We start from the raw sequence: 24,784 nt of genomic DNA, 5'->3' as shown, positions 1-24,784 counted from the left end.
CATTGGAGCGCTACGGGCTACAACAACTTTGATGAACGGAATATGGCAATAATATTACAATTCGGATCACAAGTGATGCAAGCTTAACCTAGTCTTTGCGGGCAAACAAGGTCGAAGCCTTTAATCAATGCGGCGCTTGGCCTCCTTGGCCTTCCCTTCCATCTTGCCCATGGCCTACTTTGTCTTTTCCTTAGCTTCGTTCAGTACTTCTTCTGCCTTGCCCTTGCCCTTGCCTGCATACTCGGCCGCCTCGCCCTTCGCCTTGCCTGCATATTCGGACGCCTCGCCCTTAGCCTTGCCTGCATACTGGGACGCCTCGCCCTTCACCTCTGACCCCTTTTCCTTTGCTTGCTTGGCCCCGGCGCCAACGGCATCCTTAATCTTGTTGGCGGCTTTCTCTGTTGGCAAAGTCATGTTAGCATCAGTCTCTGCACATTGAATCGAAATCATGTAGATCTATGAGATCACATTGAACACATACCACCCGTATTGATACCCTTGACTGCTGCATCAGAAACGGTCCGATCGGCTTTCTTCAGTGTATCCTTTGTCGCATCCACAGGTCCCTTGTTGCATGGGGCTGTAGCTGAGATGGAGCGAATTGCCTGGAAGCCAGGTGCAGTTCGTACCGCCACCCGGGTTCTCAGGAGAGGAGCGAATCGTGTGGCAGACATGGTTTTGAATGTGATTGTTTAATGTAGATAGATAGTGGTGTGGTAGAAGTCTCCGATAGCGTAGGCTAATTAGAATATTATTGATGAAATATTTTATGGATTTCCCCAGATCAATGCAGAGTAACTTGTTTAAATAGGTTGGAGCTTTAAAATGTCGGCGTATCATACTTGATTTCTACTTGGTCGCCCCCAGCTGTTAGTTGGTTTTGGCTACGTCATGAGTATGTTGCCCCAGTTCTTACGTCGATTGACAGTCAGTCTTGGCCTGATTTCCAAGGTTTCCATCCCCAATCAGGTTAGTTATTCTGTTTGATCGTTCACGGGATTTATACACCTGGGCATGTCTAAATCCGGTTTTGAGTATGTCATTTTTGGGGTCATTTGTTTTCTGGCTGATAGACGCCGTTAGATGTGGGTGACAGCGGCCAACATGTATAAATAAAACCCCAACTATTACCAGAGAACTAGGAAATTGCTAAAAAGAAAGACCACAGCATTTGAAGCGATATATTGTTGGATAGGATATCAAGAGTTACTTACTTTACTATTCTAAAATTAGGATAACATAATGTCAGCGATGCTAAACAGGTATTGTTTTCATCATCATCACCCCCGGGAAACCCGGACGTTGTACGTAAAGAGATGGAGACGGATATGTGGGTAGCAACTAGCATTTAATATACCACAGACTAATATAGGACTTGATCTCGAAAGATATTCCGTGCTAGCAATAGTGGGATTTTCTAGATCACACTTTTCCTGTACCTAGCTCGAACGAGTCTATAAGCATATCACCCGTAGACAACTATATGAATGTAATCTGATGACTAGATAGAAGGGGCAGGAGCCTAACCTGAGATCTTGAGATACTCCGAAACATATGACAGAAGTCCAAGCCGGGCTATTTCTGCATCCCGGAACCAGGGTGTCCCGGGTATATTCCGGCACGGCTAGTCCAAGTCGCTACGCGATACCCTATAATCACATTAAGCAAAGATCACTCTAATCGAATACTACGGCCAGAGCTCAATGATGGGCGTAAGACAAAGCTTGAATCCATGTCTTGCATTTCTTTCATAGGATCGGCCCGGTTTTACCACTAAACTCTCGGTGAACGGCCCTCGTAACTCGGAGTGTGCCTGGTTAAATACTTAGGCCTGTGCTTCCATGTGCCAGGATTCCAATTGGGATATTGTGCGATCAAAACAATGCACTCTGCGGTTGTCTCAAGATCCAGGGCAAACCCAACTTGGCCAAGGTTCGGAGTCTCATGATATTAAGAAACAGGACTTAGACGTGTCTCAATATTCATATATATCACATGTGAATCTGAACAAACGGTATTGTACTTCAATGAGTTAGGATCTCGCGATACCTAGATCATGCTATAATGGGATCATTTCATTAGCGATTAGTTCGGTCACAGAATGTAGGGCAAACTTAACTTGGAAAGCGTCCGAGGTCTCATCCTAAGCGATGGAAGCTAACAGTCGCCTACAACAAATCGGACTTGAATTATACCACGGTGAAAAGATGTAGCTTACTTTGTCCCACCCAACCAAACATGCAAGTATACACCGCAGTGCGACCCTAGGATCCAAGGTCCGTTGACAAAGCTGCTACTAAGTAGATTAGTTATAAGATAAGAGGTGGAAGATATCAAAATGATCTACAAAATGGCAATGCATCCATATCAATTTACATTGACTAGCGCCCAGGTCTGGTAGCGATGACCCTATAAATCAAGCTTGAATTAGATCAAGCTCCCATGGTCATATTTGTGAACGCTTACTAGCTGTGCTGGAAGCACATCTCGGGCTTAGTGCATGTCTACAGGCATATATGAATCAACTCGCACTCTATTATTACATTAAAAACAGACAACTCGCAAAGGACTCGCAAAGGACTCGCAAAAGACTCGCAGATGACTCGGAGAAAACGTTAGACATACCCTAGACATGATATTGGCAGTGAGGGAGGTTTCATATAGTGTTATAGGGAAAACGGGAGAATGCATATATTAAAAGAGCCTCTGTCCTCTGTAATAACCGCAATCTGTTGAACACCATTATAAAACAATAAAACAACAAAGGTTCCAAGGATCCTTCCACTCGGGGGAAAACCCAACTTTCTTTTCCAACCTTAGAAGGTTTCTGGGCCTCATGTCAGCGATGATGCATTTTGCCTAAGGATTTCTTTCTTTTCCCTCTGCTCTTTCCATCTGTTCCTTCTCTCCTTCAACCAACACTTCCCCATCAAAACAACACGCGGGAGGCATATTGTTTAGTTGTTTTCTTTCTTCTTTCGCACCCTGCTCTCACTTGATACATTTCTACTGCGTTGCCCTTTATTGTACAAAGTCAATCAGTACAAATGGAGTCCGCAGCCAACCCCAGTCACGTTGACCTTTCCGAGAAAGAGGGAGAGAAGACGTTGCCCGTCGATGTTTCCCCTGAGCAGCAAAAGGTAGTCCAAACTGAAAAGTCTGAGGTCAACGCCGAGCACCCAGCAGGTGAGCCTACCACGCGTGAGGTAGCCGAGCATACAACGGGTCCCAAATTGGCTTTGATTACACTGGCATTGTGTTTGGGCGTCTTCCTAGTGGCTCTTGGTACGTTCACACCGCTTTGTCTTCTAAACCTTGGAAGTTCCATGAGTCTAGGGCATAACTAATGCATATTCTCTTGCCATATAGATAACAGCATCATTGCCACGGCAATTCCAAAGATCACAGTCCAATTCCACAGCCTCGAGGATGTTGGCTGGTATGGAAGTGGTTTGTCAAACCCGAGGCAACCTAGGTGATAGGCGTTAACTGATCGGTTTCTACTCTTTTTTCAGCATATCTTCTCACCACAGCATCGCTCCAGCTACTTGTCGGACAATTCTACACTTTTTTCAATGTCAAATGGACCTTCCTCGTCGCCATTGGCGTGTTCGAGCTGGGAAGTCTGATCTGCGGCGTGGCTAACAGCAGTCTGACGCTTATCATGGGCCGTGCCGTTGCTGGCATTGGGTCTGCAGGTATCTTCTCAGGCTCACTCATCATGGTCGCCCACTCGGTGCCCCTAGAGAAGCGCCCATTATACAATGGCTGTATCAGTAGCATGTTTGGCATTTCATCCGTGGCCGGGCCTCTGCTCGGTGGGGTTTTCACCGACAAAGTGACATGGCGCTGGTGCTTTTACATCAATCTTCCAATCGGAGCTGTCACTGTTTTGGTGATTGCAATCTTTTTCTCTGCCCCCAACCACCATACCAAAGAAACGACATGGATGGAGCGCATTAAGAAGTTTGACCCCATGGGTACAACTCTTTTCCTCCCTGCCATTGTCTGCTTATTGCTAGCTCTGCAGTGGGGTGGCACCATCTATGCCTGGAATAACTGGCGCATCATTGTGTTGTTTTGCTTTTTTGCTGTTCTTATTCTCCTCTTCTTATTTGTCCAGTACGTCCAGCAAGATAATGCTACAGTGCCACCACGCATTTTCTTCCGCCGCACTATTTGGTCCGCTGCGTTTTACAGTTTCTGCCTCGGCGCTGCCTTTCTCTCCTCTGTTTACTTCTTACCCATCTGGTTCCAAGCCGTGAAAAATGCCAGTCCCGTCAGCTCAGGTATCATGAATCTGCCCATGTTGATTTCTGTTGTGGTTACCTCCGTCATGTCGGGAATCATCATCACTCACGTCGGGTACTACACACCCTTTATGATTCTCGGTACAGTCCTTCTCGCCATCGGCTACGGTCTCATGAGCATGTTCCACACGGACACGTCCAAAGCTGTTTGGATCGGCTATCAGATAATTGCCGGCGCCGGCGCAGGTGCTGGTATGCAGCAATCTATGATCGCTGTTCAGGTTGTCCTTGATCTTGCTGATATACCCACCGGCACAGCTATCATCGTTTTCGCCCAGACTCTTGGTGGTGCTCTCTTTGTTTCTATTGGAAACAACGTTTTCAGAAACAAGCTTGCTGAGTATCTCGCCAAGTACATCCCCAACGTGGATCCAGCTTTGATCCTCAAGACCGGCGCAACTGGCCTCCAGAGTGTCGTCGACAAGGCCGACCTACCCGGAGTCCTGCTTGCTTACAATGACGCACTTACACAGACCTTCATTGTCGGTGCAGCTATGGCCTCTACCAGCCTGATCGGCGCTTTGTTTGTGGAGTGGAAGAGTGTCAAGGGAAAGAATATTTCCGCGGGAGGAGCCGCATGATTTTCTATGGTAACTTCTTCATTCTAGCTGGTTCATTCTATGTTAGGGCCCTACTCTTCAAAGAGAAAAAAAACCCCGTTTAATCGCCATGTACGTATTAAACAAATTGAACAAGCCATTTCACTATTTCATTATATGTAACTCATTTCATTGAGCTATCAAATGCCAACTCTACTTATCGGCCAGTGATAACCCTAAACTGCCACCCGTGGACCTCGGGACCTGCGCGGCCTGGGCAGCTAACCCAAGACGTCTTAGCGTCTTGCCAACCCCAGATAAGCAGCGGAGAACATCGAGTTTCAGGTTGACTTCACAATATTCTATGATCCTATGGGACATTCCACTCTATGAAATGCCGACCAAGCGACGGATTTTGTCCTGCCAGCCGTGTCGGCGGTTGAAGACACGATGCGAGGTTCTTCCGGGTTCGAGGCAATGTGCTCGGTGCATCTCTCTAAGGTAGGTGGCCCAATACGAGTCCTATCGTTTATTGAGAAAGGGTAGGGGTTAATCGGACACCAAATAGGCTCGAATGTTCTCTTCCATCCACATCTGCTATCACTAGCCCGGATTCAGGGTCTATTGGTAGATCAGAGAGGAATTCCGCCCAGTCTCTTGGATGCCATTGTGCATCCAGGTATTTCTAATTCCACTGTATAGACCGAGGCTCCGATTACTGACTGATAAATACCAGACTTGATGCTATCGAAGCTTCACTCTCTGAGATGAAAGAATTACTGAAATCCCACCTTCTCGGCAATGACCGGTCAATGACAAGAGATCCTGCCAATGAAATGCGCGGAACGAGCAGTAATTTAAACCCGAGAAAAGATATCAACGATAGCAAAGCCACTATGCACGTGCCCTCAGAGGTAGACATATCGGCAACCACCGACATCCAACCAGCACCAATCACAGTGGTCCGCCACGTTGGAAGTCTAATCACCGAGCCCGTAACAACGGGGGAAAACGACTCGCTCCGGGGGAATATGACCGAGATGGGCTTGGACTCAGACAGCTTCGCCAGTGTTTTCCAGCACGGTTTCGAGCAGATAGCATCATGGTATCCATTTCCGCATGAGACCCTGAAGGATCTCAAGCAGAACCATCCTCTGCTCTTTGCCATGTGTCTTCTAGCAGGTATCCGAGCAACAGCCGGTCTGAATCGCACCAACTTGCACATAACCCTTCATACATTGGTCAAGACCCACTTGGGCAGGAAGACTCTAGATACGCCCATTGATATCTCTACCATACACGGCATGCTTATCTTTAGTGCCTGGAGCTTTGGGCCTCTCGTGCCAGGTGGTAGGTATATTGATAGCTGGCTGATGAGCAGCACAACCATCACCCACTGCATGCTTAGCTTTCCTCTATCCGAGCTTGTGTCGCTTGTGGGCTTGTACGATGAAACGAATCGGAACATGTGCAGGATGTGGATTCAGGCGTCGCTGGTGCATCTGAAGTACGTACTCTTCAAAGTCACAGTAGTCAACCCCTTCTGAAATGTGGGCATGAAAGCTGACCGGATTTCAAGATTTGCAATTGGCACCGGTCGGCCATCAGTGGTTCCATGCGAGCGTCTTCATCCGTGGACGGAGATTGTCAAATACCCCGGGTTTGAAACATTCGACCACATCATTGCAGCAGAGCTCAAGCTCTACATTCACCTGTATGAAGCCATCTATCAAACCGTCAGTTCAGTGTCAGAGGCCTGGGAGATGGTCAACAGATGGGGACGCAAGTACCTTGGAGGTGAGCATGTCAATCTAGGAGTGTTGGGGGGGGGTTATTACTATGCTGACTCTCAAGCACAGAAGGCAACAGTACACTAAGATGGGCGCACTCCTGCGCATCCCTCATTTTATCTCGATGGGAACTGGCAAAGCATAATCAGTCCACCTCTCCCAACTCGCTGATGCGCAATGAGCGTAGCAACGAGCTGACCGAAAGGGTCATTCGTCATGCTCAGCTGGTACTGAGAGAGATCTTTGTCCTTTGTACCTCCGATACTGCGTTTGTTAGACCAACATACGACTACCTGCTTACCGCATATGCGGGCGTCACTCTAGCAGAGTACTGCGCATGTATATCGGATGTGCACGCAACATATACGTTGATGGAAGATGTTCGGACGCAGGCTAGGATTCCCAAGAGCATTGAGGGAGTATTTAATTGGGCAACAAATGTTGTGCAGAAGAAGGTAAAGGACCTTTTGGATTCGAAAGTGGCAGCAGTAGTTCCCGATGATACCTTTTATTCATATCCAGGCTCGGTCGCAGACTGGGCGCCGTTTCGGTTTATTGACTCGATGCCCGCTTCTGATTGGGACGGGATGAATGGCTCTATGCAACAATTCTGAAATCTATACAGGTGGCGTTGTCTATTATTCGACGGTGAATTAAATTGGATTACAAATCTCTCCGAGTCAACATTATCTTCAATCAGAAATGGGCTTTCCGTGTGAGAGTTCCAGTCGGTTGCGATGCCACTAAATGTGAAGGTTAGGTACATCCAATACCGAACAAGTTTCGACGGGGATAGGACTTACCTTTCCACAAGATATAGGCTCATAAAGCGCAGGATGAGTCTCATCAACACACGAAGGCACAACCTTACAAACCGAATCCGGATTGAAGCCCAGGAAGAAAGGCATTGAGTACCTGGAGGTAGGCTGACGATTATAAACCCTATGCACCGTGGACTTGAACCTATTGTTCGAAAGACGCTGCAGGAAATCACCAATATTAACCACCAGCGTGCCAGGTATAGGCCGAGCATCGAGCCACTCGTCACTGGCAGACAGCACCTGCAAACCGCCAGACATATCCTGCCACAGAAGAGTGACGCACTGGATATCGGTATGCGAGCCGATACCGACATCCACATCCCCATTGTTTTCTTCGAGTGCATCGGCTGGTGTAGCGGGATAGTGTACGTACAACCCGTCTGCGCCGGGGTTCGTGGTCACTGCGTCAAAGTAATCTTCCGGCATGTTCAGAGCGAGAGCAAAGATACGAATCATTTTGCGCGCGAGCGTGAGCCGACGCTGATAGAATTCAATTGTTGTTTCCTGGAATCCAGGGAGATGGCTTGTTGTATCCCATGCGAAGTCATCATCGCTGGACAGGGTGTTAGGGTCGGGGACAGTTGGATCGTTCCTGGGATTGTAGCGCAGAGAGAATGTCTCCTTGCGATCTGAGAATGTTGTTGTCAGTCATTGGTAATATGACAAGGATATACCTGCCCAGCTTGGGGTGAGAGGGGTGTTTACCCCTTGTTTCAGTTTTGTTAACTTGGGTAGTCCCCAGACCATGCCATCCATCTGCGTTCTTTTGAATCTTGCTTGATGCTAGCTGTTTCTTTTCGATCGGCTGGTCAAAGAAAGCTTGTGCTTGGGATAGGGCATTCTGAATGAGCTCTTCTGAGATCCCGTGGTTTTTGATATAGAAGAAGCCCGTATTCTCGGCCGCTGCCCTGACTTTGGACGCGATGATCTTTCTCGCTTCTAGGTCTTGGTCGATAGAAGCGAGATCTACGATCGGAAGCTCATCCGCGGTTGGTGGGCGGGGAGGAGCAGTTGACACTCGGCGGAATTCTGGGCCGCTGAGCGTTAGGAGTTCGACTTGAGTATACTCGAGCAGGGTTGTCATGATTAGTGCGATGTATGGCCAATACCAACTCGAGGATGCTCGTGAATTTATCCCCGGTTCTTCTCCCCGCAATATGCTCGGAAGATCGAAAGGTCAGGTCCACCGATAACCGTCGGAAAAACGTTGGACGGCAATCGCCGGGATATCTGCATACACCCACATGCAAATGTGGTTGGCTGAAATGATAAGCCCAGATAGGCTTACTTTTGTTACTTTTGCTTTTTAATTCTTGTCAGATAGCATCGTCGGCGCCTCTCTGGATAATCATGGGTGTTTTGTAGACTTCCAGTGGACAGGTGCGGGTGACTCCTTATCAGTCCATTGGCCACTCCAAATGGCCAAATAGCCCTAAAAAGCACGATATATCCTGCACGTACTCCTCCGTCCTCACCCCCTCCCCCTTTATTCACGTTTCAGGGTTTGCCACTAAGATCTGCACTCGATATTCGACCATCTTTGTTTATCCTTTGACCTTCTCCACTCTCTATCTACCCCACCAACCCAATAAACAACCAACCTCAATAATGTCCAAGCTATCGCGTCTCCATGAGCTCCTAATAGTGAAAAGAACTCAACGAGATGGCGTCAATCGCCCTGTTGATATGCTCGACAATGACTCTATCCGACCGACACCAGTAAAGGATCGAACATGGTCCCAACTCACCTACATCATGTTCTGGTTCTCTGCGACTGCGAACGTCAGCAATCTGTACACAGCTTCCACGGGAATGGCCATGGGATTGACCATGTGGGAAGCTATTGGATGCTCCTTTGGCGGTCAGATTCTTGCCGGTGCCTTGATGGCTGTGAACGGGCGTGCTGGCGCCATGTACCGCATTCCGTTCCCCGTTCTTTGTCGCTCCAGCTTCGGGCATTGGGGAGCACTGTGGCCAACTTTTAATCGTGCGGCCATGTCAATTGTATGGAACGGTGTCAATTCTGTTCAGGGAGGGCAATGTTTATAGTGAGTTTTATACTAATCTCGTTCTTTTTCCTAGCGAGGGAAGCACGGAACGTGTGGTTATTGACGTTCGTTTCTAGCGTCTTTCTCCATGCCATATTCCCTTCTATTGAAAACATCCCGGATAAGATGGGATCTAAGTCAGCTTTGACTTCAGCACAAATGATGTGTTTCTTCATCTATTGGTACAGTGACTAGTATCTCAATGCTTGGTCTATTGCTAACCAGTCTCCACAGGCTTATCAATTGTGCATTCTTGGTGGTACCTGTACCAAAGATGAAGTCGCTAGTCTATGTCAAAGTCGTGGTCTACTTCGGCGCAGCCTTTGCTATGTTGGGATGGACTGTGTCTCTCGCCGGTGGCTCTTTGAAGTCAATCAATGCGCCCTCGAAGATAAAGGGCACCGAGAAGAGTTATCTCATTTTCAAGTTCCTCTTTTTGGGACTCGCAAGTTGCGGAACTTTTATCTCCAATGCGTCCGATCTCCAGCGATATGCTACAAAGCCCAATGACGTCCTCATAGGCCAGTTTGTCAGCTTCCCACTGTCGAACTTCCTAGTTGCCATTTTGGGCAATCTTATCGCATCAGCTAGCAAAGTCATCTTTGGAGAGGTTTGTTATATCAAAAGCCTTGTTTTAAACTATGGACTGACAAAACTCTCTAGCTCATATGGAACCCGCTGCATTTCTTGGATAAATTGATGGAAGGAGAGCGATACACTTCTGGCAACCGCACGGCCTGTGCCTTCATTGCTCTAGCATTCGTTTATTCGACCGTCTTCTCTGCCATTTTCGAGAACTCTATCCCGTAAGAATCTCCATCTCTCGCATTTCTATGCCAAATACTAACAATCCTCAGTGCGGGTAACGATATTGCAGCCCTACTACCGAAATACATTTCAATTAAACGAGGATTCTTCATCTGTGCTGGTAAGAAAATAACCAAAAGAATTGAACAATTCCACTTGCTTCAACCCAAAACTAACACAAACCCACCAGTCCTCTCCTACGCAATCTGCCCCTGGTATCTCCTCGCATCAGCCTCAATCTTCATCACATTCCTCTCGTCCTACCAAATATTCCTATCAGCAATTACCGGCATTCTAATCTGCGACTACTACCTTATCCGCCGAGGGCTGCTCAACATTCCAGCCCTCTACGTGACACGCCCAAGTCCATACAGATACCTCCACGGATTTAACCCGCGAGCATTCTTGGCCTACGTTATTGCAGTTGCGCCGAACTTCTACGGGTTCCTTTTCCAGATGGGTGTCAAGGCGCCTCTGGGTATCCGGCGATTCTACTATATCGCTTACCCTACCGGCCTGATCATCGGATTTGGCGTTTATTACTTGTCATGTTTGGCATCCCCTCCGGCCGATATGAAGCAGGCATCTGGATGGATGGAGCCCAAGGACTTTGTGGAGGATAATGATGTTTCTGGGAGTGATGGGTTTACTATTGATGCCGTTGAGCCCGGTTTCGCGGAGAAGGGGGCTGTCGCGGTTACTACAGCAGCTCATGGTGAAAAGGGTTCGTTTTAATGAGATATGTCTCGTTGGCATTTTGGGGGTGATTACATTGCAGAAGCATGATTAATATTTTGGTGGTATAGCTTAATGTCTGTAACCAGACCATACACTCAGATTTTGAGACATTTCATTTTCATCTACACGGTTCATTTATCTTATAAGTAGTTATATATGATGAATTGAATAATTCTCCAATTAAAAAGAGATTGAGGCTCTACGGCAGATGTCACCCGCCCCCCGGGCTTTCATATGCATGATTTATCATTGGGTGGATGAAGATGGATAGCTGCTGTGCGAAGAATATTGTCCAAATGAATCTAGATACCGCCTTCCCATCCGGGATCGCGACAACCGGGCTTCTAAGCTTCCAAGGTTTTCACAAGGTCCCAAGCCTGGCAGAATCCTCCGGCCCCCCGAGCATTAGAGTTTGGTGTGGAGCTAGGATCCATGGCTTCATTTCCCCACATTCCGACCTACTTTGTACGTATACCGTACGGGGGCAAGCTGATGATCCCTAACAAACTTAAATTGTGCCCGAGTCTGCATTATTCTGCCTTGGATGAGGTAGTATACTTGGATTATACGGGCACATGTGAACACAGCGGTTGCAGAATGTCATTTCTTGACACCCTCTAGGAATGTCTACGGGCACGATCAGAGACGATCGGACTTGGCTGCGTGATGAACTAACACTAGATTCAATCAAACTAACTGACAGTTGTAAATACGTATTTAATATGCTAACCAACTGCTATCCGTCTACAGCGGCGGTGTATCGGCAAAGATACTACCCATCATCCTATAATCGCGATCAGTAAGGAGCCCCGAATATCGAAAAGGGCAAATGATAACCCACATAGCAGGGTACCGAGTGCCAGCGATCTCCGTTCGCTCTACCAAGTCCCGGATATCCTGCACCTCCTTGTCCGTCAGCTGCAGCAGAGCAGACTTGGTGTTCTCATCAACCCTCTTGGTGGATCTGGTTCCTGGAATGGGGAAGATATCCGGTCCCTGGGCAAGCAGCCACGCAATGGCAACCTGCGCAGGGGTACTTCCATGCACTTGAGCAACACTCTTCAGCCCTTTCACCAACTCTAAGATCTTAGGGAAGTTCTCCTCCGAGAACTTGGGCACCATGCGACGGAAGTCACCCTCGGGAAAATCAGCAGGAGACTGAATCTCTCCAGTCAATATTCCACGGCCGACGGGGCTATAGGCCACAACAGCGATACCTAACTCGCGGCAGGTCTTCAGGAGGTTGACAGTAGGCAACTCGATATCCAGTGCAAAGGCACTATACTCCACTTGATATGCGGTAATAGGATGGACGGCATGGGCTCGACGGAGAGTTGCTTCTGAAACTTCAGATAGGCCGAGGCATCGGATCTTTCCTTGGCTGTATACTCAACCTGTTAGTGATGCGCCGATGTAGTGAGATTGGAGTAGGGGAGAAGGGATATCCTACTTCTTCAACTCCACCATAGCTTCGACAGTCTTCTCAATAGGCGTCACTCCATCGGCCCGATGGCAGTAGTACAAGTCAATAGTGTCAACACCAAGTCTCTCAAGACTTTTTGCGCAAGCCTGCTTGACATATTCGGGATCAGAGCGGACAGACAAGCCCACCTTGGGGTCCGGCTGGAGAGCAAACTTGCTAGCAAGGAAAATGTCGTCACGCTTGCCAGAGCGCTTGAACCATTCGCCAACGATGTCTTCGCTATCGGCATACACATCGGCAGTATCCCAGAACCACTCTCCAGTGGCATGCGCATGCTCCAGGAAAGCGACCTTTTCATCAAGGGAGCCTGCTGGACCATAGGCACCACCGATGCTCATCAAGCCCAGGCCAACAGCAGGGACCTTAGGACCGTTGGGACCAAGGGCTCGGAGGGGAATAGACATTGCTTGGTAGAGACTAGAGATAGATATATATTCAGAGCGAAAATATTGACGAACAAAAGAACAAGCTAGGCTTGGGAGAGTGGCACTCTTTAAATAAGCTTGTATAGATTGAACTAAGGGACTAAAAAACGACAATAGTGTCGTGATTCGTTCAATTAATTACAGTTTATCAGCATAATTACAAGCATAATATCTTGTATGGTGGGTGTATACAAGTCCTTGGGCGGAGTTAAGCACGGACTTAACGCGTCGTTGGCTCGCAGGAATCCACATTGACGCACCGCGATCAACCTGCTGCAGTTTCCGGCCGAGGCTAATAACCCCCGCTCCTCTTGGCTCTGTATTCATGAAACGAAATACAAACTTTGTTAGCCGGCTTGACTCGGATTTGTGGGAGGCCTTACATGTATTTTCCAAACCTAGCTGGTGACCAATAACGTGGCTTCCACCCATAGGAATCTCAGCCCCGGGGGCTGAACATGGCAAGTATCACGGTTCAATTGGCACTAGTGTCTCGTGTGCACATCCTGAGGTCCTTTTTGCACTTCAGCAGATTTGGGACGAGCATTTTCAAGCGATTCTGGGCATATTCGTCGGATTTGGCTGTCGACTCCCGGCGGTGCTGAAATATTCTCCTCCGGACAGACTTGTTGGGGTATTTATGAGGGGAATCGTGGGCTCCTTGGCATCCGCTGTAATGTCCAACTCTCAGCCGAGTAACGAGCCAGCTGAAACGGCTCAGTTATATCATTGGCAAGGCACTAGAAATCCGTCAAAACGTCAGATTGCACTCTTAATGAGGACCTACCTCTGGGCACGCAGGATGAAAGTCAAAGGCGGAAGAAGCCACACGATGTTCCAAGGGCACTTTGTCCGCAAAAATCCAAGTGGTAACAAACCCAAAGGACAATATTTGCGTCAGTTGCGCTACCAGCCCCGAGTGTAACGACGGAGTCAATGTTAGCAGCCCGGCCGCGATGCTCAGTATTTCAGACCACGGCATATGGCGCGTGGTTCCCTTCCTTAAACCGACTACCTTGCTGTCGCCAATTGCCTTGAGCAGCTTGACGATTTTGTCCGTGTTACGCGCCAGAGACCCGGACGCGATGATATAGACCCTGGAAGCATGGAATTTATGTTCCAAGTGATATCGCATGGTTCGTCATACGTGAGGGCCCGTGATACAGGGGGAATGGGCAGCCTGAGCCCTTTGGCGGGAATTCCAGCCAGGTTCTTGCCAGGGGGGTCGGTGAAGGCTGGTTAGAAAGTCTCCTTGGTATTCATGTTGGCACTGTCGTTTCCGCAGCTAGATCGGATCGTAGCTTTAGTGAAAATGATTCAATAGTGGTAGTGTTTCGTAAGGCAGAAAATAGAGCCAGATGTCAACTTCAGAGTCATATCTCTGGGAAAGCAGGAACTTGTGGGAAAACCCCGCAAACTGATTAGGAGACTCGTCCACTAAGCCTCGGCAGGGTGTCAGACTGGGGTTGAAAGAAACCAGCCCGTATATCGCGCATCTCATGTCCATCGCATCCGTCGCATGTGTCGGGTACTGCTGCAGTTGTGCCATATAACGCCACCTCTCCTGGTCCGCTGCAAGAAAGAACCTTGATGATGACCCGATTCTATTCGGTAGAGCTCAGCAAGTGGGATCGATCCTGCATGTAACTGGTTGACGTGATGCGACATCATTCGAGTTCCTTGTTGGTTGTTTGCGGGGTTCTTCTGCTCCAGCCATGTCTTAAGTCACCCCCAACTCCAAATCCTGTGTTTCTTCTCTCTCATTCAAGTATTCCTTTTCAGCTTAACATCATGCCGGAACCTCGTATCATGACCATATCTGCGGTGCCGGACACCGGCGCCATTCCTCCATCGGGTGCGCTGCATGAGAACACTTGGTATAATCGGGATTTCAATGGGTATCGTATCTCCGAACACCCCCTCTTCGAAAAACGGCGCCTACGAGTTGTTTGTGTTGGTGCCGGTGCTTCTGGACTCCAGCTTGCCCACAAGGCCGAGCGACTACTAGAGAATGTCGACCTTCAGATCTACGAGAAGAACTCAGACATCGGCGGCACCTGGCTGGAGAACCGCTATCCCGGCTGTACTTGCGACATTCCGTCCCACTCCTACCAGTTCACTTGGGCGCGAAACCCTTCCTGGTCCAGCTTCTACTCTGGTTCGGAGGAAATATGGCAGTATATGAAGGATATCGCCGTCAAGTACGAATTGGAAAAGTACGTCCAGCTGGACACAGCGGTCCAGTCTGCTGAATGGGACGAGGAATCTGGTCACTGGAATTTGAAACTTTCAAGTCCAGACGGATGCGCCAACGACGACTGGTGTGACATCTTGATATCCGCGTCCGGCATCGTCAATGCGTGGAAGTATCCTGCAATACCGGGGCTTGATTCGTATAAGGGAAAACTGATGCACTCCGCGCGCTGGGACAGTTCTTTCGATTTGACTGACAAGACCGTGGCCGTCATTGGCGGTGGCTCATCCGCAGTGCAGATCATCCCAAACATCCAGCCTCAAGTCGGCAAGATGTATGCCTTCTTGCGATCCCCCGTTTGGATCACCACCGGCTTTGGTGCCAAGTATGCTGGACCAGGGGGCACGAATTTCAAGTACTCGGCTGAACAGATTAAAGAGTTCCAGGATAACCCCGAAGTGCTAAGGAAATACTGCCGCGAAATCGAAGGGGAGTTGAACAAACGCTTTAACCTTATGCACGGCAACTCTAAGGATCAGCAAATTTCTAGAGAGCTTATCGCCGACATCATGAAGGAGAGACTGGGCGACGAGAAGCTTGCCGAGAATCTGGTTCCTGAATTTGCTCTTGGCTGTCGCCGAATGACCCCAGGGTCCGGATATCTGGAGAGCCTCTCGAAGGAAAACGTGGAGGTCATCCACAAGAGCGTTGTGCGCTTGACTGAGGTTGGTGTGGTTGACGAGGACGGTTTTGAACATAAAGTCGACGCTGTCATCTGCGCCACCGGATTTGAGACATCGTTCGCACCTCAGTTTACGGTCATTGGCCGGAAAGGAGCAAACATCAAGGAACAATTCGGCGATTTCCCACAAGGATACCTCGGTATCTCGACTGCGAACTTCCCAAATATGTTCCGTAAGCCAATTCTCGCGTTGCCCTAATAACTTGTAGATGTCTCCTGTCGGGAGTAACGCACCAGCTAATATCCTACGATGCAATACAGTTTTGGCCGGGCCTAACTGCCCCTCAAGCCACAGTTCGATCTTGCCAATCATGGAGTGGTATACTCGCTATATTTTCCAGATGATTGAAAAGATGCAAACGGAAAATATCAAGTCGTTCGAGGTCAAAGAGGATGCAGTCAAAGACCTGTATGACCACACCCACGAGCTAATGAAACGCCTGGTTTGGTCGTCGCGTAAGTGTCTATCTAGCCGGTTTTCGCAGCTCCGTCAGATGCCACTATTTTGCTAATACATCTAATAGCCTGCCGCTCATGGTTCAAGAACGGTAAAATCCACGGCCCTGTTACAGCCATATACCCCGGCTCGCGGCTGCATTTCTTCGAGATGCTGAAGAATGTCCGATGGGAGGATTATAAACTGGAATACAAGGGGGCGAATAGGTTCCAATTTATGGGAAATGGCTTTACACATTGCGAAAGCAGTGTGGAGGGCGACCCGGTGTGGTATTTTGATGACCCTTTTGTCCTAGTTTGAGTCCTTGATACATAGGGTGTCTACTACCTTGCTGGCGCTAGCCTAAACTCGCGGTTTTGATGCAACTTATTGACATGCTAAGTGGGCCCTTAAGCAGCAATATTCCTGGCAAGAAATATCGGTGAGGAAGAGAAATACTGCATCATATGCAAACACCTCCTTGATGACAGAAGAGACATACAACATACGCAGCCTTGAATTTGGATCTGTAGATAAACATCATTGCTGTGTTGTCTCAACCCACTCTGTATATATATTAACGATTTTGTGCTGTGGCGTAGCTGAAATCTACATAACGTTTTCGATCCCTTGCTTCGCTGAGCCGTAGTATTCATATGACTAGTTTGATCTTCTTGATATATATAGTAGTCCTCTGCCACCCTCAAAATGACACTTAATTACACTCTTCATATTTCGAAATTCTAGGCCGAGTTAGGCATCCGATTTACCGTCAATTGGCGTTAGTGGTGAAATATTAGCGAAAATAAAAAAGGCGAAAATAAGGCAAATGGTGTGTTGAAGATAGTGCATCAACCCTTCTATTGAAGCTCCTCTAGATGCTATAGTTTTTGTCAACTCGAAACTCCAATTAACACCATGCTTTTGGGTATCACCTAAGCCTCAAAATGAAAGAAGCCCCTATGCAAAACCAAACAAAACAGATGCAAGATGAGCAAGTATAAAAGACAACGAACGCGCCAAAATAACAACCTTGTATGCAAATGCAATGAACCAAGACCAATAACAATGAAAACAATAGAAACCAACTCCAAACTCCAATACTAGAATACATAACCATCACGAGTACCGCACTCCCAACCCAGCATAGTTAGGGTGCACAGGGGAACTCCCACTACGCGCACGAGTCCCATATATCTCCAGCCGCGGCGCAGGCGCATAGACATGACCATCATGCTGAATCAAAGGACCCGACAGATTAGGATGATACAGCTGATACTGCTGGGGCCGCGTTGTCACCAGGCGAGCCGATTCATTGAGTCGGAGTCGTGCATCTCGCACATCAACGCGGTGTCCGCCAAAATGCAGAAACCGCACTGGCTCAACCTCCGGGTTCCAGCCCGGGTCGGGATACTTCAGTCGCTCATCCATGGAGCCGAGCTGTCCCTGACCATGTGATGATGTGGGCGGGCTGGGGTAAATGGGATCTGACTGGAGAGCACTGCCCGCGAAAGGCAATTCGGGTGTCCAGCTAGCGGGCCCGGCGAGCATTTGTTGTTGGTGTTGCATGCTCGACGGTGGACTTGGAATCATCTCGGGGGCCTGTTGGAAACCCGGAATTGGTGAGAACCGCGGGGGATACCGCACGGGTTCTGTGACCCATGATTGATGGGAGTACCCGGAAGAGTCACGCGACATGGGCTCGGGAATGGAGCGCTCTGGGGCTGAGCCCACGTGCATTTTGGTATTAAACGATGGCAATGCGCTGGGCATGATTGCGGATGGATGAGCCATGGAAGAAGGTCTAGGAGCGCCTGGGACAGGTATTGAGCCTGGTGCTAGTTGAGAGGATCTTCTGCGGCTTGGAAGAGTGACGGAGATGTTCTCATCGTATGGTAGCGGTGGTGGATATGGAAGGAGGGATGGCACGCTTGCAGATAGACCTCGTGGGACCTCTAGATGTGGCACTGAACCACGCCGAGAGGGAGCCCGGGATCCAGGCGCGGTATGTAAATCTGCTCCGTAGCGGTGACTGAGCGTATTGACCTCAGGCTCACTGTACGTTGACCGACTTAGAGGCTCGGTCATCAATTCTTCAGACACATCATGGTATAGCGGAGATGTAAAGGCGTAGCCCGCTTGACTGTCGAGCGATTCAATAGACGGTTTCATCTGCAAGCCGCCATTCAAATGCAAACCGCTAGCTGGGTCCAAAGCCTTCAAAACGGGAACCGATGATGGGCGTTTCGCTGTAGATTCTACCTCTAACCTTCGTCGGGTAGCCACATTTGCAAACGTTGGCATGTTCTCTTTGTTTGTTGGTGGAGAGATGATTGTAGGCTGCGGGGCGTCAGCGGACGCTTGGGAATTGCTAGAACGACGCACTGCAGTAAGTGCTTTCTCGGCTTCCGAAGCCGGCATCAAAGAGCTCCCAGTTTCGGCAGCAGCTGTGCGGCTTGATGATCCTTTTCCTTGGACGGAGGACAGTTTGACCAGTGGGGTGTCGAACGTAGTATCTCTAAAGCGACGAGGGCCATTGTTCCGCCTCTTTGTTTGATTCTCTTTATTTGACTTTGGCTTTGAGCGTCGATTGACCACTTGCCACTCCGATAGGCCAGTGGTTGGTGGGCTCGATGAGGGAGGTGTGTTGTTCGGTTTCTCCGTGGCTTGGCTTATTTGCGACATGGCTGGAGAGATTCGAATTGCCTCCTTAACTTCGCCGTCCGTTTCATAGCCTTCTTCGGATTCATACCCAGCCTGTCTGAATATATGTGGTGGGAAAAGCTCTAATCTGAACTGGGGAGGTGGCACAGCCATCTCCTCGGGAGATTCCGCTCGAGGTGACCCAAGATCACTCCAGTTGAAGGTAGACCGGCGCGATAGACCTTCGTCGGCGGACGAATCACGGAATGATGACGACGAGCTGCTTGACCTGTCGAAAACCGACTTTTGATTCCGTAGAGAGTGGTTTGAGGAGCTTGGAGACATGTTCTCTATTTCTCTGCTTATCATCTTCGTCAACTGTCGCAAATTCTCTCGTGTTTCACGAACAATTATTGGATGGAGATTGATTGCTGCCTTCTTTGGAAAGAGCTCAAGCAGTCGTGAAGCGTGAGTTTCGTACTCTCGATAGTCCCGGACAAGGCCACAGTCTTCGTAATGAGCCATCCGTCCCATAGCGGCTTCGTAAGACGTCATGAGAAAACGACTGGCAACAATCAACCAAGTATCGAAGAAACCAGGGTCATTCTTGCTCATCATGCCTTTGTTCTCCTCGTCCTTGATTCGGAGCTCATCACGACAGAACCCCTGCACCACACTGTGAATCTTGACTACATCAACCACCGATTCATGACGGTAGATGGAGAAAAACCCTTCTTGGCTGCTCTCTGTGAGGGAATCTGAGAGTTCCGGAACAGTCTTCACATCCGAGCTCATCTGATTGCCCTCAAAATTAGGCACAGATGATCTCTGCTGAAAGAGATCGGCATCTGAAATCCGTTCAACCAAGCCATAGTGAATGAGAGTTCCAAGTGTGGTATCGAGATCAGGATCTTCTCCGGCTTGTGCACTGGTCTGGATCTCCAAATTCTCAGCGGCCATAGCCGCTCGACCGAGGTTCAGAAGGCCCACTGGCACCTGGTGGCCAAGAAACGAGAGAAGATTAATCAAGTGCAGCGCCTGCTTTTGCTGCAACCGAAACAAATCGTTCATGATACTTAAGAAAGGCTCTGCAAGCTTCTTGTCCGTCACCTGAGATTTGACGTGATACTTCTCGATCGGTTTACCCGTTGCGTTGAGACGGTGCCCAATTGCATGGATTGCCAAGGGTAGGCATTCGTAGTGCTCAACTATCCGGGTAGCCTTGGAGATTTGCTCAGGTGTCGCTCGCGTAATCCCAAGATCCTTGAACAGAAGCTTGCAAGCGTCTTCCACTTTCAACCGAGAGATCATCAGACAATAGGGCTCGTACAGCCGCTGCTTTTTGCGCAGCGTTGTGTCGACCGAGGTGTATATAATACTGCACTCTTTGTTCCATGGCAAGACCTCCCTGAATTTATTGATATCGTCGTCGCGGTCGAAGGTAATACCATCGAAGACAAGGAGCCAATCTTTGCGTGTCTGAAGCCAGAGGCGGACTGCATTCACGTACTTTTCAGTCTCATGATACTCAGGGTTCACGGTCACCTTCTGCTCAATCAGTGTAGCTGCTTGGGCAATCTCCCAAAAGCACTTGTACATTGATTCGCGGGACTTGGCATCAATCCAAAATATGCCGCCTGGATAGCATTCACGCTGAGTGAACACATACTGCCGCGTTAGATGTGTCTTGCCGGAGCCTGGCACGCCGGAGATCAGTACGGCCATTGTCTTTTCCGGACGCGCCTTGGCTTTGAACAACCGGTTGTGCAACACTTCAAGTTCTTTCTCCATTCCAAAAAAAGTAGCGTTAGGATGAAAACCCGGAGGTGCCACGAATAGTGGTGAATCTTTGGTGGAATAGTGGGAGATTTGGAGAAGTCCACTGTTTCCCAAATCAGATACCGGGGAATTTCGCCCTTCTGTCGCAGGGGTACGTGGTAGAGACAATATGGATTGGCCTATGATGAAGTCAGCCAGCGTGACTCTAAAAAATGTGATGATCCTCATATTGAGAAGATTGGAGGTCAGCTAGTTTGAGGACATGAGATGGGAGCCACCCTGGGGACAAGACCAATAGGCTAAGTACAAAAAAAAAGAACACAATGTAAATTGTATCAAACAGAATAAAGTGGATTTGCAAAAGTATTTAGTCCCTTAATTCGGCAGCGAATGGTCAAGGGAATCATAGACAAGCATTAGGATAAACGTGAGCAAACTGAGCTCGAAGTGAAAACGGAATGAAATCAAAGACCAAAAGCAAATGTGGCTCGCCGGAAAGCTTCAAACAGGAGGCTCCTCAATCTCATAGTCCCTCAACGTGACAGCCACTTCCGGAGCAGGGAGAAGGTATGAATCCCTACCGGTTCTGTTCAAATCAGGCATGCTTCGATTTGCCGGATCATCTATTCTTGCTGCAATAGTCAGCATCCAAAAGAACACATATCAAGAAGGGACAAGTTTTGCGAAAGACTCACCGTCATAGATTTCCCTAGCCTTGGCCTTCTTTTCCTGGGTGCGGGCTTTCTTCTCTTCCGCCCAGCGCTCCGTAATCACAGCAGGAGCCTGACGTGAATACCGGAGAACCGCCTCCGCCACAACCTCATAGCCTGCCGCATTGTCATCGTCAAACTTGCACATATGGCTGTGGTCGGCCTCGATACCCGCCCGCTCAACACCCTCCATATACGGTGCGGCTGAATGCTCGTCCACGATCACTTCGCGGGTACCACGCACGTCGGTGGACCGTGTTTCATGGAAGAAGTAGATGTGGAATCGACCCATGGTATCAACGAAGAGACTGTTGATGTGCTGCAGTGTTTCATTGTTGGTCCGCAGAGCTTTGACAAGCTGTGGAGACGCCTCCATGAACTTCTTCGGGAGCACAGCATTGCAGATGTTGTGCAACAACAGGCCCCATTTCGCAATATCAGATCCATTGTGAGGTGTACCCAGGAACAGGATGCCAAAAGTGGAAACATAGACTGAGCGTAGATGCTCGGTCTTCTCGCTTGAGAGACTACGGGAGTATATCAGGGCGCGCTTCACAATCAGGCCACCCAGTGAGTGGCAGATGAAGATGATCGGACGATTGGAGCAGTCTCGCAGCTATATAAGAAGTTGAAGTCAGTTCTGGAAGCTCCATACCAGCGGCAAGGAAGAAGATATCAAGGACAAGAACAATCAAAAGCAACAGTCCAGACGTTGACCTACATTTCGATTAGCAGCGAGACTGGATGCAAGAGTCTCAGCATGGCTGACGACCGAATCACGCGAAGCTCCATCCGTGAAGGCAGTGACATTGGCATTGTAGCCATAAGTAAGGATGCGAGGACAGAGTGAGGCAAGCACGTCCGGGAGAAGGTCCGTAGGCCAGAAGCAACCGGTGGTCTTGCTGGTCCAAGAGTCGTGAGGGTGTCCGTTGAGGCCGTGAACAAAAACAATATCGATCGTAGGATCGTCGCGCGGGGTATAGATCTGCGTCAAGCCAAAGGCCTTGATGGCCTTTGGATCGGCGATACGAGGCTTGGACATAGCAATGGATGGGACAATAGCAGAGTCAGGATGCTATTGCCATAATATTGGAAGATGTGAGGAAAGGAAGAAGTCAAGAGCCGGTCCGAACTTTGGCTTTTATAAATGTGTTGCAGGTGACTGAGGGTGACTGGGTGTGGGTAACTGGGGTGGGCAGTGTGCCCCCTCCCCCCCCCCCTGACCCAAGTCACCCGGACTATTTTGGTCGATCCATGGGGTTTATTCATCGGTTGTGAATCCCGGGTGACGGCCCGCATATTATTCTCTCTATCTACTTTTTTGTTATGTCTTGGGTTTCGCCCATTGGTAGTTTAACCCGGGGTTCCTTGCACAGCCCTGTCAGATCGGGTAACCTGCCAGGTACCGTGCCACTCAGACCTCGAGTTGCCGTTATTCATAGACTTGCATATAGGCATGTACGATGTTGCATCATTGCATCATTGCCCAGTGTGCCTTGTTCGGGGTATGCTGCCTTGGAGTATTCCTATATACCTAAGTAGGCAGCCAGTGAGTCATGTAGTAGATCAACCATGGGAAATGAAACACCTGTAATTTTGGCCCCAACTAGACCTCGCAGTTTTCCCTGGATGTTTCTGTTTCAAATCTCATTTACTTTTACACACCTGGGCAGAGTCTACATATGTATATTGTAGCCTATTGATGACCAGGGTAGGAACTACCGAGTATAGAACCTATAGATGTCCAGAAGTTTAAAGCACAACCATGGAAACAAGATATAGCAGATCCAGTCTTGAACACAGACTACTGTATATAACACCATTTACTATTTACAGTCACCGACTTTTCTTAGGAGAAACCCTACCTTTTTCTCTGCACCTCCCAGGTTATTACCTCTATTGGATTGCCCTCATGATCAAAACCATGTCCACATGATGTCTTGGTATGTACCAAAATATCACTCTACTCAGTCTATTTAATCAGTTTTAGTTCTTCTGAGCTACCAATAGGAAGAGCCTATACATAAAAGTCCATAGAATTATAGGACATATCATCTTGATAATATAGTTTAACCAGGTCGATCACTTTTTCTACATATACCACTCCACATCCATCTTAAATCACACATTACCTCCCACGGAACGCCGGCTTCCGCTTCTCAACAAAGGCGCGCAGCGCCTCATACCGATCATCAGTCTCGACGACAGCCTCATAGGCCGCATTCTCCGCCCGCTCACCCAGACCGTGGGCAGCGACAGCCTGCATCGCCATCTTGATAGCGATAGGGCCACCTTCACAGATATCCAGGGCGAGCTTGATACTCTCCCGCAGGACACGTTCACGCGCAACGCCCTCCTGCGCCTCCTCTTCGGGCAGCACCTCCACAAGTCGGTCACAGAGCCCAATGAAGTAAGACTCGGGTCCGGTCACCCGGCGGCCGGTGAGGATCATGTCCCGGGCGCGGTTGACGCCAATAATCGGAGGCAGTCGGTATGTGCCGCCGGCGCCCGGGATAATGGCGAGACGTGTTTCGGGGAGGCCGACGACGCTGGACGAAGCGAAGACGCGCAGGTGCGTGCACAGGGCGAGCTCGAGGCCGCCGCCGAGGGCCACGGACGAGACGGCGGAGATGGTGGGGATTTCGAGGGAGGCGAGGCTTTTGAAGGTGGCGCGGAGTTTGAGAAGGAAGTCTTCGGTTCTGGATAGTTGTGTTCAGTGGTTAGCTGCATATGTTCGTGTGGGTTCGACCCTTCAAGCCTGGGGCACCGGGCACCAGGGCACCAGGGCGCCGGGTATAGGATTGTTTCTCACTCGGCCATGCTCATATTGGCGCGTTCCTTCAGGTCTGCGCCCGCGCAGAATGCTGCATCTGCGTTACTCGCTATAACCAATGCCCGGGTTGGCCCGTTGCCTCCTTCGGCGGCGATGGCTTCCACATGCTTCGAGAGCGTGTCGAGTAATTGGGTCGAGATCGCGTTGCGAGCTTTGGGCCGGTTCAGCTGCAGCACGCGCACATGCCCTGAACCTGGGGCGGGGACCTGCTGGGTCTTGATGATGTCTTCTTCTGTGCTGGTGCTGTAGCGAGAGATGAAAACCCGGGTAGGCACGGCGGTCGCCCGGAGGTGGGCGAGGGGTGCGGAGAGGCGGACGAGGCGCGTTGACATGATGGTTGCCATTGTGTAGGTGGCAATTCAAAGATCGAGTGGGATTACACTCGACCGCGATATTAAAATGAAGAAAGATAGATCACTGCGCTGAAAAGTTCTCGGGGGAAGTTGTTCTCGGAGCTCGGGTGTGGGGAAAGCTTGGAGGCCGACG

At 49.2% G+C, this 24,784-nt stretch overlaps 10 protein-coding genes across 10 annotated transcripts; 4 read left to right on the top strand and 6 right to left on the bottom strand.

Moving 5' to 3' along the window:
* Positions 1 to 174: 174 nt before the first annotated feature.
* On the bottom strand, positions 175 to 674 carry N7471_002865 (uncharacterized protein; the record flags this gene model as incomplete). Its single annotated transcript, XM_057275585.1, has 2 exons — positions 175 to 398; positions 482 to 674. The coding sequence occupies 2 exons, from the start codon at positions 672 to 674 to the stop codon at positions 175 to 177; spliced, it is 417 nt and encodes a 138-aa protein (XP_057140223.1).
* Positions 675 to 3,047: 2,373 nt separating this feature from the next.
* Positions 3,048 to 4,891, top strand: N7471_002864 (MDR family MFS transporter; the record flags this gene model as incomplete). Its single annotated transcript, XM_057275584.1, has 3 exons — positions 3,048 to 3,285; positions 3,370 to 3,450; positions 3,516 to 4,891. The coding sequence occupies 3 exons, from the start codon at positions 3,048 to 3,050 to the stop codon at positions 4,889 to 4,891; spliced, it is 1,695 nt and encodes a 564-aa protein (XP_057140222.1).
* A 695-nt stretch (positions 4,892 to 5,586) lies between these two features.
* N7471_002863 (transcriptional regulator family TF) lies at positions 5,587 to 7,253 on the top strand (the record flags this gene model as incomplete). The annotated part of the gene is made up of 3 exons (XM_057275583.1): positions 5,587 to 6,356; positions 6,429 to 6,646; positions 6,709 to 7,253. Coding segments are annotated over 3 exons (1,533 nt in total), but the record flags the coding sequence as incomplete, so codon positions are not given.
* Positions 7,254 to 7,331: 78 nt separating this feature from the next.
* N7471_002862 (isopenicillin N synthase family dioxygenase) lies at positions 7,332 to 8,544 on the bottom strand (the record flags this gene model as incomplete). The annotated part of the gene is made up of 3 exons (XM_057275582.1): positions 7,332 to 7,382; positions 7,443 to 8,089; positions 8,166 to 8,544. 3 exons carry the CDS (start codon positions 8,542 to 8,544, stop codon positions 7,332 to 7,334), a joined length of 1,077 nt encoding a protein of 358 aa, XP_057140220.1.
* Positions 8,545 to 9,068: 524 nt separating this feature from the next.
* Positions 9,069 to 11,050, top strand: N7471_002861 (nucleobase cation symporter-1 family protein; the record flags this gene model as incomplete). Its single annotated transcript, XM_057275581.1, has 6 exons — positions 9,069 to 9,508; positions 9,586 to 9,690; positions 9,743 to 10,118; positions 10,172 to 10,314; positions 10,366 to 10,436; positions 10,506 to 11,050. The coding sequence occupies 6 exons, from the start codon at positions 9,069 to 9,071 to the stop codon at positions 11,048 to 11,050; spliced, it is 1,680 nt and encodes a 559-aa protein (XP_057140219.1).
* A 747-nt stretch (positions 11,051 to 11,797) lies between these two features.
* Positions 11,798 to 12,940, bottom strand: N7471_002860 (Aldo/keto reductase; the record flags this gene model as incomplete). The annotated part of the gene is made up of 3 exons (XM_057275580.1): positions 11,798 to 11,837; positions 11,895 to 12,434; positions 12,504 to 12,940. 3 exons carry the CDS (start codon positions 12,938 to 12,940, stop codon positions 11,798 to 11,800), a joined length of 1,017 nt encoding a protein of 338 aa, XP_057140218.1.
* A 1,812-nt stretch (positions 12,941 to 14,752) lies between these two features.
* On the top strand, positions 14,753 to 16,654 carry N7471_002859 (flavin-containing monooxygenase; the record flags this gene model as incomplete). Its single annotated transcript, XM_057275579.1, has 3 exons — positions 14,753 to 16,070; positions 16,159 to 16,353; positions 16,422 to 16,654. The coding sequence occupies 3 exons, from the start codon at positions 14,753 to 14,755 to the stop codon at positions 16,652 to 16,654; spliced, it is 1,746 nt and encodes a 581-aa protein (XP_057140217.1).
* A 798-nt stretch (positions 16,655 to 17,452) lies between these two features.
* N7471_002858 (uncharacterized protein) lies at positions 17,453 to 20,767 on the bottom strand (the record flags this gene model as incomplete). The annotated part of the gene is made up of 1 exon (XM_057275578.1): positions 17,453 to 20,767. One exon carries the CDS (start codon positions 20,765 to 20,767, stop codon positions 17,453 to 17,455), a length of 3,315 nt encoding a protein of 1,104 aa, XP_057140216.1.
* A 489-nt stretch (positions 20,768 to 21,256) lies between these two features.
* On the bottom strand, positions 21,257 to 22,507 carry N7471_002857 (esterase/lipase family protein; the record flags this gene model as incomplete). Its single annotated transcript, XM_057275577.1, has 3 exons — positions 21,257 to 21,387; positions 21,451 to 22,081; positions 22,187 to 22,507. 3 exons carry the CDS (start codon positions 22,505 to 22,507, stop codon positions 21,257 to 21,259), a joined length of 1,083 nt encoding a protein of 360 aa, XP_057140215.1.
* A 1,086-nt stretch (positions 22,508 to 23,593) lies between these two features.
* N7471_002856 (putative mitochondrial methylglutaconyl-CoA hydratase (Auh)) lies at positions 23,594 to 24,642 on the bottom strand (the record flags this gene model as incomplete). The annotated part of the gene is made up of 2 exons (XM_057275576.1): positions 23,594 to 24,164; positions 24,278 to 24,642. The coding sequence occupies 2 exons, from the start codon at positions 24,640 to 24,642 to the stop codon at positions 23,594 to 23,596; spliced, it is 936 nt and encodes a 311-aa protein (XP_057140214.1).
* Positions 24,643 to 24,784: the final 142 nt, after the last annotated feature.

Source organism: Penicillium samsonianum (assembly GCF_028829775.1).
Source record: "Penicillium samsonianum strain IBT 33392 chromosome Unknown utg000002l_segment0_segment0, whole genome shotgun sequence".
NCBI classification, from domain to species: Eukaryota; Fungi; Ascomycota; class Eurotiomycetes; order Eurotiales; family Aspergillaceae; genus Penicillium; species Penicillium samsonianum.
Note: the sequence above shows the minus strand (reverse complement) of the source record. Positions and strands in the feature narration are given on the sequence as shown.